The sequence below is a fragment of the Prinia subflava genome, chromosome 12 (genome assembly GCF_021018805.1).
Source record: "Prinia subflava isolate CZ2003 ecotype Zambia chromosome 12, Cam_Psub_1.2, whole genome shotgun sequence".
NCBI classification, from domain to species: Eukaryota; Metazoa; Chordata; class Aves; order Passeriformes; family Cisticolidae; genus Prinia; species Prinia subflava.
In genome coordinates, this window is record NC_086258.1 from 1619664 (window position 1) to 1633029 (window position 13366).

General features: G+C 50.4%; 1 protein-coding gene across 2 annotated transcripts in view; it reads left to right on the forward strand.

The window, feature by feature from the left end:
• PNPLA7 (patatin like phospholipase domain containing 7) overlaps window positions 1-13366 on the forward strand; it is a 130178-nt gene that overhangs the window by 110273 nt on the left and 6539 nt on the right. For both annotated transcript variants that reach the window (XM_063409725.1, XM_063409726.1), the window contains exons 29-33: window positions 1590-1659; window positions 3565-3681; window positions 5532-5680; window positions 7238-7390; window positions 9390-9497. In XM_063409725.1, coding sequence (XP_063265795.1) covers window positions 1590-1659; window positions 3565-3681; window positions 5532-5680; window positions 7238-7390; window positions 9390-9497 — 597 coding nt within the window. The remainder of the gene's footprint in view (window positions 1-1589; window positions 1660-3564; window positions 3682-5531; window positions 5681-7237; window positions 7391-9389; window positions 9498-13366) is intronic.

Consider the following 13366-nt stretch of genomic DNA (forward strand, 5'->3'; position numbering starts at 1 on the left):
TTTATGAAGTCCTGTTTCAGACTTCAGTGATGCTCTGTTCCAAAATCAGTGGAACAATCCCTGAGCAGTGAGGTTTTATTGCCACGTGGGAGGGCTGGGGTTAGTTAGCTTTGTGCAGGTGTTTGCAGGAACATGAAAGGAGGTGTCAGAGAGGCTTCTTTTCCCATTCCCCTGTTTTTGCTTAATATGTGGTTGATGCGCTGAGAACTGCAATCCTCAGAATATCTTCAGCATGGAGAGCCACCCCAATTCTCTTGTAATCACGCTTTATCCATCCACTTTCCTCTGGCATTTACCCTGGGGTTGTGATTTTGGTGCAGTGCTTGTGAGCCCTCCACAGTCCCAGCAGCTTTGCAGAGCTGCTGAAGAGATTAAACTCACCAGAAATCCCCCTGCTTCTTGGCAGTGCAGAATTTCAGGTTGAACAGCACAGAAATCACATCAGGAGTTTCAGGCTGACCAGTGAGGTCAGGACTTCCAGCTCCAGTGGTCCTGGAGTCCAAACCTGTGTTTGGTTTGAGTTCAAAGCCCATTAAAGCTGTGCTGGGGAAAGCCCAGACACTGTGTCCAGTGAACAAAGGCTGCCTGGGAGAGCAGGTTTTCCTCTTCAGCCTTGATTCAGGTTTTCTGATTGACAGAGCAGCATCAGCTGTTCCCTGGGCACAGGCTCAGTTTACTCAGAGTCCTCCTCCTGCTTCCCCTTGGCAGCTACCCTTTCACCAGGCACCATGGAAACTTTCCAAAACTCTCCTCTCTCCAGCAGAGCCCTGCACACTTGGGGGGTCACCTTCCCCTTTGCTTTTTCCAGCTGGTGGGAGGTGAGACACAGCTGAAACCAGAGGGAGAACTTCCCCTGCCAGGAGCAGGGCTGGGTGGTTTGGCCTGGCCCCATTGAGTAAACTCCCAAAGCTCTTGGCTTAGCCATTCCTTTTGTGTCTCACCCTCCTTCTGTTGCACACTCCACACTGTTGTGTTACCCTGCAGGATCTCAGGCAATCTCTGGAATCTTCTTGGAGATCTACCTTGCAGGGTTCTTTGTTCCCGTAGCCAGTGCTCCAGAGTTTGGTGTTGTCCTCTTTGATTGCAGAAAATGTTGGGTGTGCATTTCCTGTTGAAGTGATGAGCCCTGGCTCCATCACCAGGAGGTACAAATTGACCATTGTTCAGTCAGGAGGCCATAGATCATGTTCTTCATGTCCTCCAGCACCAAACAGCCTCGGGATCCCTGGGGATGGGAGTCACCATCAGACCCCCATCCTTCAGCTGAAATTAAAATAAAGACAAAAGACACCCTGCAGAAGGTGACTCTGGTTTGTGTCAGGAGCTCGCAGTGCTGCCCCTGCACACTCTGCTGGAACGAGGGGTTCTTGCTACTGCAAGAAGGACATGAGGATTTTTGTCTGCCTTGGTTTTGAATGAGAGACAAATTCATGAATTTAAACTCAGGACTGAGGGGTTTTCCTCCATCCATGCAGGTGTGTGTTTGTAGCTGTGTCTGGTAAAGTCCAGAGTTGTTGCTCTGCTCTGTGGCAGGCACAGGGTGTCGTCAAGGTCACAGATTTAGTAAATTTGGGTCTCCTCTGTTGCAGGATCTGTGGATTCCTTACTTCACCATCACCACTGACATCACTGCCTCAGCCATGAGGGTGCACAGGGATGGTGAGTGTGGGCATGGCCTCTGCAGGCCTTAAATCATCATGGGAGACTTCAGGGTCACCCTCATTCCTGAAATTTGTCTCACCTTTGAAATTTGTCTTTCCTTTTGTTTCTCTGCTACTTGCTGAGCACCAAACTGTGGCTGTGCACAGATAACAAGGGACAGGGCTTCTGGGGAGGGATTAAATGAGATGCTGCATTCACTGTTTGAGGAGAAAATGGGTCCATTGGCACCTTTCTGTGTCCTGAAAGCATCCTTAAAGTGAAGTGCAGGTATTTTAGCCATAAATCAGACTTAAAGCAACCAAAACCTTTGATGATTCAAAATCCCCCAAATGAAGCTGTCTTCCCCCAGAACAGACCCTGCCTGAAGCAGGGGCTGAGTTAGGCTCTCATTTGTGGTCAGTCCTTTCTGTTTCTCACTGGGTGAAGAGGGGAGGAGGCTCTGAGGTGCCTGGGCTGTGTTCCTGCCTTTGCCTTTTGTCAGTCTGGGGTAACAGGGCAGTGACTCAGCCTGCAGGGGAGACCTCCAGGTGCCCCAGATATTCCTGTGGGGAGCTGCAGCCTTTGCTGCCCCGTCTCTGTTTGTCCTTGGGCTGGCACAGGTCACTCTGTCCATTCCTGCCGTTCCAGGGGGGTTATGGAGCTGCTGAGGGACTCTGGGCTTTGATCAGGGCAGCTAAAACAAGCAGAAAAAGGATTAACCCTTCTCAGAGGTTTTGTATTCCCATTCCACAGCAGGTTAAGCCAGTTGAGGTCAGGAAACTCACTCCAGCCAGCTGCTTGTCCCCGTGGAAGTTTAATGGAAGGATAGGAATCAGCTGGAGAATGGTTACGGTTGTCTCCACGGAATGGAGATAAATTAAGTTCCCAGCTGCTGCCATTTCCCATCTTGGTTTGGTCTGTGAGGTGTAACACACGTCAGCACTTTCCTTGGGTGGAAGTTCCACTAAAACTATTAATAATAACCCCCAAATGTGCCAGTATTAACCTGTGCTAACAGCAGGAGTGCTGAGGTTGTAATTAGAAACAGAGCTGTTATCTGTTCTAAAAAGAAAACACACAAAAAAATCAATTCCCAGGGAATTTGCTGGGAAGAGTTGCTGTTGAAAGCACAGAGCAGTTAATTACTGAGCAGTGAGTTACTACTGCAAGGCTCACTTACTCCTGATATTTTAAAGATTCACTTCTCAGACAAGCCTCTTGGCCTGTGGAAATGCAGTGTCTTCCCAATTTGGTTGATGCAAATGTTAAGAGAAAAACTAGTGTATAATAGCCTTAAAGCAGAATGTTTTACAGGAAACATGGCCAATCAATTTCTACTTGACTAAACTTTGTTTCTAACAGCTTAAAGGATGGTAACTGTTCCTTACAGCACCAACAGAAATGGCCCAAGAGAAGATAATGATCCCCACCAGGCATTTGCAGTGGTTTCACAAGAGAAAACGTTTGCTTGTTGCAGAGGAGGGAAAACAGAATTTTGGGGAATTCTACAGCTCATATTTTTCAGGTTCAGGTCCTGCTAAATGTCAGGTGTTTGAGGATCTCTGTGGAACACAGTGACTCCAGCTGCACTTGTTCTATCAATTCCTCTGTCCTCAGGAGAAACCTTTTCCTTCACAGCTCCACAGAGCCCTGGTGATCCCTGCAGCAGGAATATGCTGAGATCTCACAGTAAATCTGAGGAACGGGCTTAAACCCATGGGTTCTGGGGCTTTTACCTGATGTCTGCATAGTTCATTTTATCCTAGCCAGTACTATGATACAGAAAATAATAAACTGCTTTAATAACTTCCTCACAGTGTTCCGAGGAAAGCCTCTATCTCTTGATTATCTTAATGAGCGCAGCAGCCTCCCCCTGCGGGCAGTAATTAATGGTGGGTGATTAACGCCGTGCCCTCCCCGCAGGCTCCCTGTGGAGGTACGTCCGTGCCAGCATGTCCCTGTCGGGGTACATGCCCCCGCTGTGTGACCCCAAGGATGGCCATCTCCTCATGGACGGGGGCTACATCAACAACCTGCCAGGTAGGGGCACAGCCTGGGGCCTCCTGCTTTTCCCTAAAACACAGAGAAATCTCACAGACACCTTTCATCTCGTGCTGGTTACCTGGAGTCTTTGCTCTCCGTTTCCTGGGTGTTCCCTTCATTTTGGCTTTATTAACACTATTTTTTAATGAAGTATTTCCTGATAGCCAAATTCTGCACATAAAACTCCCAGCTAAGTTTGAATTATTTTAGTGCTTGCTGAAGGGAGAAAGGAGAAGGGAATCAAACCACAGACATCCAATCTACCTCGGAGTTTCTCTTCAACCAGTTAATTAAGAAATAATTCTGAGAGAGCAAGAGCATTTGCTGCTCAGGCTGGTGTCACCTGGAGCGTGTGGCAGTGGGGGAATCATGGGACCATGGAAGGAGGGGTGAGGGGTGTGGGATGAGGTCTGAGCCCCCAGCAGGGTGCAGGGGTATGAACTGGCCGGGTTTGGATGTGTTTTGTGTCGGGTTTCACTGCACTCACCAGGGTGGGTGGCTCAGGGTGGGTCTGAGACAGCAGAGCCCTGCAGGGTCACTGCAGTTTGTGACTGTGCTCAGGTAAGGAGGGTAAAGAGTCAGAGACTCTTCAAGCACCCTGAGCAACCCAAGTCATTTACATCTCGCTGTCACTTTATTTTTCCATCAGGGCTGTATTTACCTAAAACCCAGAAACAGAAATAGCAGGAAATAGATCCCCCAAATCAGCATCTGGCATTCTCTGTGTTTGTAAGCAGGAATTGAATTACAAACCAAAGCACCTCTTGCATCTCCACAGCTGGAGAGGGCAGAGAACAGACCATGACACTGGATGGGAAATACAATAGACTGAACAAGCCCAGGAATATAAATCCAAGTTACAGAACAGATCTGATTTAAAGAAGTGTCTAAATTAAGCCTCTAAATTGGTTCTTCAGAGCTGTGGTTTTCCTACGCAAAACTATTCTGGAAGCTGCAACTATCTTGGACTCTGGGGGTGTGAAAGAAATACAAATTCATTCTGTGAGGTTCATGTCCTTCTCTTCCCTCCCTTGGCGCTTCCCTAAATCCTCACCCGTATCCAAAGACTGCAGCTCGTCCTTTTACTGACCTTGAAGTAGGAAGTGTTGCCTCATTTCTCTCCCACTTTCAGATGTGAATCTTTCTCTTGGATCCCAGAGCTGTTCTCAGGCTGCCACGCAGCCTCTCCTCGCTGGCAGGTCCCTGTCCTGCTCCTCCCATTGTCACCTTCTCCCTGCAGTGTTGGCACTGCTGCCTCCTCTCTCGAAGGCACTGCCACTTGTTCTCCCTGCAGGTCCCCCAGGTCTTTTTTTGGAATTGATGTGGGTTTGATGTGCTCTATCCCATCATACCCAAGGTAGTGTCACTGCCCTGGTGCTGTGTCCCCTGTCCCCTGCTGCCTCACAGGGCCTCTGGTGACCTCAGGGAGGGTCAGGTCATTCCACTGATCTGGGGCAAAACATCCCCTGTCAGTGATGTCCCCCAGCAGTGGGGACTCACCCTGGGGTCACTCAGGGCTTGCTTGGTGCAGGATTTGGGGTCCCTCCCTCCCCATGGAGCCTCCCTGAGCAGGAATGGTCTGGGCAGAGCTGCTGTTCTTATGGAATCACAGAATTGATTAGGCTGAAGGTCCCTCTGAGACTGAGTGCAGCCATTCCCCAGCACTGCCCGTGTCCCCAAGTGCCACATCCAGCTGGCTTTGGGCTCCTGCAGGGATGGGCACTGATGGTCACCTCTGTCCAGCTGGGGTGGCTGTGACCTCAGGTCACACACCTGAGCCACCCAGATGTGTGTCTGCCCCTGGGAGCACAGCAGGGAGGGCTCTGCTCTGACCTGCTGTCCCCCAGCTGACGTGGCCAGGTCCATGGGGGCCAAGGTGGTGATCGCCATCGACGTGGGCAGCCGCGACGAGACCGACCTCACCAACTACGGCGACTGCCTGTCGGGCTGGTGGCTGCTCTGGAAGAGGTGGAACCCCCTGGCTGAGAAAGTCAAGGTACTGGGGCAGGGCTGGAGGGGCAGCTGGTTTTCCAGAGCAGTGGGAGAAGTGGGGAGATTCCCTCTGTGACTCAGGGTCCAAGTCTGTGCCAGATTCATTGTTTTGCTGGTTGTGAGTTCTTGTTCAGAGAGCTGAGCAGTGCCCTCACACCACAGAGAAGGCAGTGATGTGGGAGGGGCTGGAAGAATTCTTAGAGCAAAGAAACCTTTTCTTGGAGCTGCATATGTTCTGATAAAGTCAGAATTTATTAATTTTACCCATAAAAGTAGTAAATCTGTCCAGTTCACTTTCTGTCCTGTATGTCTCTGAACTGCTGATTTAGGGAGATTTTAGCACTTGGCAGTAATTAAGTACAACTGATAAACATGGGTCTGCAGAGCATGATTTTATTATTTTTATTTTCCTCTTGTTGCATGTGGTCAGGCCAACTCAGTTTCTTATTCTGCATTTCCTAAATTACCTGGCTCTGCAGCTATCCACCAAGTGAATATTGATTTTAATTCTTCCTCCTAGTTGGAATTGGTCTCAGTAGTAGCCAGTGAAATATTCCAACTGCCTGAGTGGCAATAGGCACCCATGGAAACATGGAACTCCTTCTGAACACCACAAAACACTTTTTTTTACTAGTAGTGGTGAAATACTGGCCAAACAGAAGGCTGGTAGAGTTTCCATCGGTGGAGATGGTCAAAGCTCAGCTGGTCTAAGAAAAGCCGACCCTGCCCAGGCAGGAGGGATGGACGGGGTGATCTCAGGGGTCCCTGTCTACCTCAGCCATTCTGCAAGGTCTCTGCCCTGGCACTGGACAGATCAGAGATCCATGGAATTACAGACTGGCTTGGGTTGAAAGGGGCTTCAGAGCTCACTCAGTTCCATCCCACGGCTCCAAGCCCTGTCCAGCCTGGCCTTGAACACTTGCAGGGATGGGGCATCACTGATTTCTGCCTTGAAGGATCACTGTGCCCTCACCTCAGCACAGATCTTTAAGTTATATACATATTTCACCATATCCTGGAACAAAACTCTTGGTTCAAGCTTGTTGAAGGCAGTTCCCTTTGTGGTGCTGCCCATGGGCACTCATCCCTGCCTGCCCACACCAGGGTGTGGGCCCCGTTTTCTGAAGCCTGAGAGTTTTTCTGGCTTTCCCAAGGGAAACTTTTCAGCAGTTTCTCCCTTCCCAATCAGCTTTGTGTAAATAACTTTTCTTCCCAAAACATTGCTGGGTAAACAATATTCCTTTCCCATAACAACCTCTCTCCCAGGTGTTGTTTGTGTTACTTAGGCATTGGAGAGAGGTGTCCATCCTATGGACCAATAATGTGCCTTTTTCAGCGCAGTGGGTTACAAAAAGGGTGGATGAGTTGTAAATACAGAGAAACCCTTCTGATTCTCTTCTGCCCGCTCGAGTAGCACATCTTTACTTCGTGTCCAGTTGCGGCACCGGGGCACAGCTGGAGGTGCTGGAGGCACCCCCGGGCCCCGTGTGCCAGCTCTGTGTGAGCACACAGAGCTCAGGGCCATGGCCCCGCCCTGAGGAGCCGCGTGTGTGTGGGGCAGGTGCTGAACATGGCCGAGATCCAGACGCGCCTGGCCTACGTGTGCTGCGTGCGGCAGCTGGAGATGGTGAAGAGCAGCGACTACTGCGAGTACATCCGGCCGCCCATCGACCGCTACGGCACGCTGGACTTCGGCAAGTTCGACGAGATCTGCGTGAGTGCCTCCCCGGGCTGCAGCCCTGCACTGAGAGCAGTGGGCTGGCACAGGGGAATAATTGACACTCAGTGATGCTGTGGGGTGATAGCCCGGCCGGGAGATGGGGTTAGCAGCAGGAATTGAGTCCGTGATCTTGGTTATAGAGTGACCTGGGAAAGGGATGGGTTGCCTCGCTCAGTTTCTGGCAGTTCCTGCTCAGCTGCTCAGTGAGAGCTCCTGGGTGGCTGAGCTGCTCTGGGCAGGTGGGGTTTGGCATTGGTGTGGGTTGGGTTTTGTCCTCACTTGCCCCTCCTCCTGGAGTTTCCTGTAGCATGAAGGGTTTGCAGAAATCTGTCAGGGAGGCCTTGAATCCTGGAAATGGAGGGAAAGGTGAAAATACCTGGTTCTGTTAACGTTTGAGCACTTCCATGAATAAAAACATCATCCACAATTCCTCTGCAGCCCTCAGAGGGTCAGGAAGTGGCAGCAGTGTCAGGGTGTTGAGCAGTGGTGCTGCCAGGGCACCATCACTGGTGCTGGGTTGTGTTTGTGTCAGAGCCCAGCACGGGCAGAGCTGGCTCCAGCTGTGCAGGGAATTGTTCTGGTGACGTAATCCAGTGTACACAGCAGAAATGTTCCTGCTCAGGCAGGGCAGCAAAAGCGATGCTGGCTGTGCCTCCTGTCAAGGAAGTGGTTTTACTGTCTCCTTCCATTCTTTGCCTGTTTTAGCCATGCAGGCATCTTCCATGTCCAGATACTCCTGCAGAGCTTTGCTCCTCCCCCAGGCTGGAAAACCACCACTCCTTGAGGTCAATCTCCATTGCACTTCAGTGAGAAGCTGGGATGCTCCTTAGCCTGCAGACTGATCTCTCTGGTCCTGGCTTAACAAACACTGCCTAACCCCAGGAGCACAGTTCAGCCCTGCAGATTCTCCTCTCAGAGACTCCTTAGGACACACAGCAGCTGTTCCAGACCACCAGCTGATTTCCCCAGTGTAAATATTTTCTCTGAGATATTTGGTGCCTCTTGGCTCCTGGGCAAACACTGCTGTCTGCCCGTGGATCTGGGACTTTGCTGATAAATAATTCTTTGTTCTCTGCCAGCTGGAGAGCCCTGGCTGATGGAATCCACTGACAGAGAGGTGTGGTAGTTCATCACAGGAACAGATCAGGGGCTGTCACTTCCCTGCTCTGTTCTAACATGGTGCTGTTAAAGAGATGTAAAGGCACCAGGCAAATTTTGTCAGTGCAATAAAACCCGAGAGAAGGGCAGTTCCTCGAAAGTGTCATTGTCTGTGAGCAGGTTCTTGGCATGAGGCACTGCAGGGATGGAGGGGCGGCACCTCCTGGATCCCCATTCCCTGCAGCACAGCTCAATAACTTCTGTCCACAAGGATGCTTTAAACTGTGCTGATCTCAAAGGGAAGGACAATCCTGGCATTCCTTTATCCTCAGGGACTGGGAAGTCGTGGGGGGAGTTCATTTCAGCTGTGTACCTGGATTTCACAGGAACTAGAAATGGGCACCAGCATTTTCCAAGGAGCTGAAATCTCTTCATGTCAAACCCCTGTGGTGCACAGCCCCAGGGCAGTGGTGGCTGTGGCTCAGTTCCTGAAGCTCAGCTCCTCCTGGTTGTTTCGGGTCAGCCTGACCCTGCCAGTGGCAGAGCTGTCAGCTCCTTTTTCTGCCCTTCATCACTGCCACCCGGGGCTGGGGTAGATTGTGAGAAGTGAATTCCAGCCCCAGTGTCTCCCATGCTCTGAACCCTCACCCAAAAACCAGAGGAGAGACAACACCAGAGGTTTAGTGCTGCTGCCAGAACCAGGGCTGGAGATGGGATCCAGGGCTCTCAAAACTTGTTGCTTTGTCCTTCCCATTTGATTTTTCAACATCATTTCTCCTATGTCCTGAGGAAAAGAATAAAACTTTGAGTGATAGATCTGTTTTTTCCAGTTGTTTCCATGCTAATGGCAGTTATTAATTACTTTTTTTTTCTCCTGATTATTTTGTTTTTCCAGGAAGTGGGATACCAGCATGGGAAAACTGTATTTAATGTGTGGTGCAGGAGTGGAGTCCTTGACAAGATGCTGAAGGACAGGCAAGAGACCTGCAAGTCCAAAACTGATGTAAGTGCCCAGGGAAATGCTCTGTGCTGCTGGAGCTGCTCAGGGCTGGGACAGGGGACAGTGTCTGCCCTGAGGCTGGGTCACAGCTCAGTGCTCTGGATTTCTTGGCAGGGAAGTTCCAGTTGGTTTTAAGAAGCAGTTACCACCTTTTTGAGGAATTTGGGTAATACACTGCAATATAATTCCTTCCTCTCCTTTGAATCCCTCTGATTTGAAACCCAAGTGCTACAAAGGCTTCATGTTTTACCCAGTAATTCTTTTTTATCATCTTTTAGAGAGAGGGAAATGGGCAGTAATTTTTTAAGAGATGGCCAGGATGAATCACAACTGTCATGAGCCTCACAGAGGGAAGTCAAGTGAGGTGAGAGATGACACTGAGGATTTGCAGCTCTCCAGGGGTGGGTGGTAGAGCACTTTGGCTCAGAGATAGGGAGAGGATGGATGGCAGGGTGGACACTGGCCCAGGGATGATTCCACATCTGAGCCAGGTGCCCTCAGTGTCAGCAGAGGCTGTGAGTCACTGAGGGATGGAAATGGCTCTGTTGGGAGGAGGTGAATGTCACCCTCAGCCCCAGGGGGACTTCCCAGCATCAGATGGATCTGCCCACGCTGCCTGGCACGGCCAGAGTGGCTCTGGAAGGAGCACACAGGGACTGAGAGCCGTGGAGGAAACCAGCTGGAGATCCATGGGCCTGAGGAGCCCCCAGACTCCTCAGCCTGGGATTTCTCCCTGGGAGCACACCTGGATGAGGAGTGACTGCAGAAAGGGGTCCTCAATCCACCTCTGGCAACTCCTGGTCAGACATGAGGGGCTGGGGTTCAGGTTTTGTGTTACAAGTCCTAAGGAGGAGTCAAGGCAGGGAGAATTGTGTGTCTCAGAATTGGTTGTGTCCTACTTCAGCCTCACTTTTATCACAGCCAGTAAAAAGCCTTAAACATTTTCACTGCTGTAACAGACACTTCTTGTAAAGAAGAATGCTTTTTAAGCTTCCCTTTTTACAGGATATAGTAATGGAGAGGAATCTTTCACTTAAATCATGCTATCACAGCAGCAGGATTTATCACACCTGCCCTGGGTTCTGTGGCACTTCAGTGCCCTGGAGAGCGAATGTGTCACCTCCTCCTGGCAGACACAGCCTGGCCCTGCACTCGCTTGATAACGAGCACCAAGTGCTGATTGCTGAGGTGCCACAGCATGGAAATAACGGGCTCGGGAGGGTGACTCACCAGCCCTGCCAGGTTATGGAGCAGGAACCACGGGCTCTGTGCATCCCTGCTCCTCCCAAGGACCTTCACAGGCATCTGCTCATCCTCCTAAAACTCAAGAGACCCCTGAAACCCGAGAGTTTTGCATCTAAATTCTGTTGCAGGAGATTTATTTCTATGAAGTTACAACCGTTGCAGCTCCCACTGGGGCATTTTTCTTGCTTTTCCATTAGAGTCACTTAAGTCCTTTAGCTGTGTTAACTTGCAGGCAGAGCAGCTGATATTTTTAACTTGCCTTTCATTAGCAAAGGTTTTGATGCTTTATATGTTTTAGTTCTTCATCTATTTCTGGAGTGTTCAACATCTGAGAGCTGAGTGCCATTTCTTATCGTCTCGTTTCCATGTTGTGAGCATTGCAATTTTATTTAAAAATCCAGATATTTAATAATTTAGATACTTCTCCTTTGCTTTGATCATTTAGTCCCTGTTTATCTTGTCTCTAAAATGCAAATACTGAAGACACAAACAACAGGAACCTTAAATAAACTTTACTTTGAGCGTCCCTTACTCTTCCCCAGTATGGAATGCTGCAGCACCATTAATTGGATGTACTTGGAGAAGTTTTGTCTACTGAGGTGTTATTCATAGTCAAAGCTAAATATAATCCAGCAGACTACAATAGTAACTGTCTTTCTCCTCTAATTTATTTCATATAGATTGTGCCAAAGAGAAAACTGCTCCTCGGAAAAAAAAGAGATGTTTGAGAGTAGGTTTCAGGTGGATCTGAGACAGCTCTTTCATTTGTGTTATCTGATGGGAGGGTGATTTTGTCCTTAAAAGTAGTGAGAGGAAGCACTTAAACATTAAACTCCTGTTTGTAAAGCACAAAATGAGTGTGGGAGGACACCTGGTTTCCCACAAGTGTCTGTCCAGTCCTGGTGCTGAGGCTTTGGGTGCAGCTGCCTCCCTGGGTGCCCTCAGACGGGCTGACCTGGGGGACAGCTGGGGGACAGACACTTCTGAGGGTCCAGTCACACCTCGTTCCCACCCATGCTCACCACAGGACCTGCTGGGGGTTTTCCTGGGGCGTGCTTTGGTGCTGGGCCCTGCAGGATTTTCTTCAGCTGTTCATGCAGAGCCCTGGGCTTTTATCCCATCCACAGCCTGTCCCTGCCTGCTGCCTGCTCAGGGGACAGCCTGGCACTCGTTTGCCCTGTGCTGCCACCTCATCCTCGTGGATTTTGGAGTCCAGGGGTGGCCTCGGACGTGGCTGTGTCCGTGTGGTGGCCAGAGGGTGCACATGTCCCTCACTGGGTCAGGCACAGACTGGAGCTGTCAAGGAGCTTTTCTTGCCTGTCCTGGGAAAGAGCTTTCTGCAGATACCGCACTGGGAACGTTCAGGTTGGATGTTCAAAGTGAGCCTGGGCTGACTCATCCTTTCCAGCAGTTCCTTAACAGTCACAATGAGCTTCCCAACTTCTGTATATTTTAAGGTGTGTGTCCTGAGCTGCTGCTGTTCCATTTCATCCAGGTACCTTTTCATTCTCTCCAGGCTTTTCTCTGTCCCCGTTGCTTGTCCTGGATCTGCTCTGTGCTGTGGCAGTTCTAAATTACATCAAAATCAGCTACAGATGAAAGGTCAACTGAGAGCACTTTGCTGCAGCAGCAATGGGCTGTTGCTGTGACCCCACAGGGGTTGTGTGATTCACAGGGTCGCTGTTCTTGCCAGAAGAGCAAAGGATTGTTCATAAAACCCTGTGTTAGGAAGCTGCCCTGGCTGGGAGCATGTGGGCAGCTCTGGGTGTTTGGGAAGACAACTGTCACAGCAATTCCTGGCAGCCCAGTGCCCTCTGCCAGCTCTCCCCCATCCCTTTCCTCTGGGTTGGGGTTGTTACTGTGTTCATTAAACTCACTGGGTTTAAAACAAGGTGAGGGATGTTCAGGTGTCCCCCTGGTTACATTGTGCCCAGCCCCACAGAGATTGGTGGGGCTGCAGGCAGCCTGAGAGGGCTCTTAAATACAGACCTGGGATTTCTGAGAGGAGAGACTGGAGCAAGAACTTCCCAAAGCAGAGGACACAGCCCACTGCTTGGGTGAGACAGAGTGAAAATAGCGAGGGTGTATTGGAGAGGGGAATTGCAGTGGGAAATGTCTCTGCAGGCCCTTGCTCTGCAGCACCCCCAGCTCTGGGGCTTTTAGGGGTGCCCAGGGGGTCGTGGTCACCCCAGTGCCCACCTGTCCCTGCAGCTTCTGTGGGATGGGCCACGTGTGTGTCCCACCTGGTCACCTTCTGCCAAGGCAAAGCAGGAGCCCCCTGGGGGCTGCGCCTGGCCCAGCCAGTCCCTCTTGTAAAGGGACACTGATGGAGAAAAACACACGTGGTGAGCTCTGTCCATGCCAGGGACAGCCCCTCCTGTGCTTGTCTCTGGGGTCTTTTCTATCGTTTGCTAAATTTTTAATAAGGCTTCTTGTTGTGTGGGTGGAAAAAGAGCCATTAGAGCATGTCCCACTGCTGGGAATCCCATCTCTGCCACCAGGCCTGCCTCAGGAGAGCTGTTCTGAGGATTTCTCACTGATGAGTAATGGCTTTTGAGGGGGCAGCTGTGGAGAATTTGTGCGTCTGGAGCTTTGTTCAATATCATTTTGATACAGTCTCGAGTTGT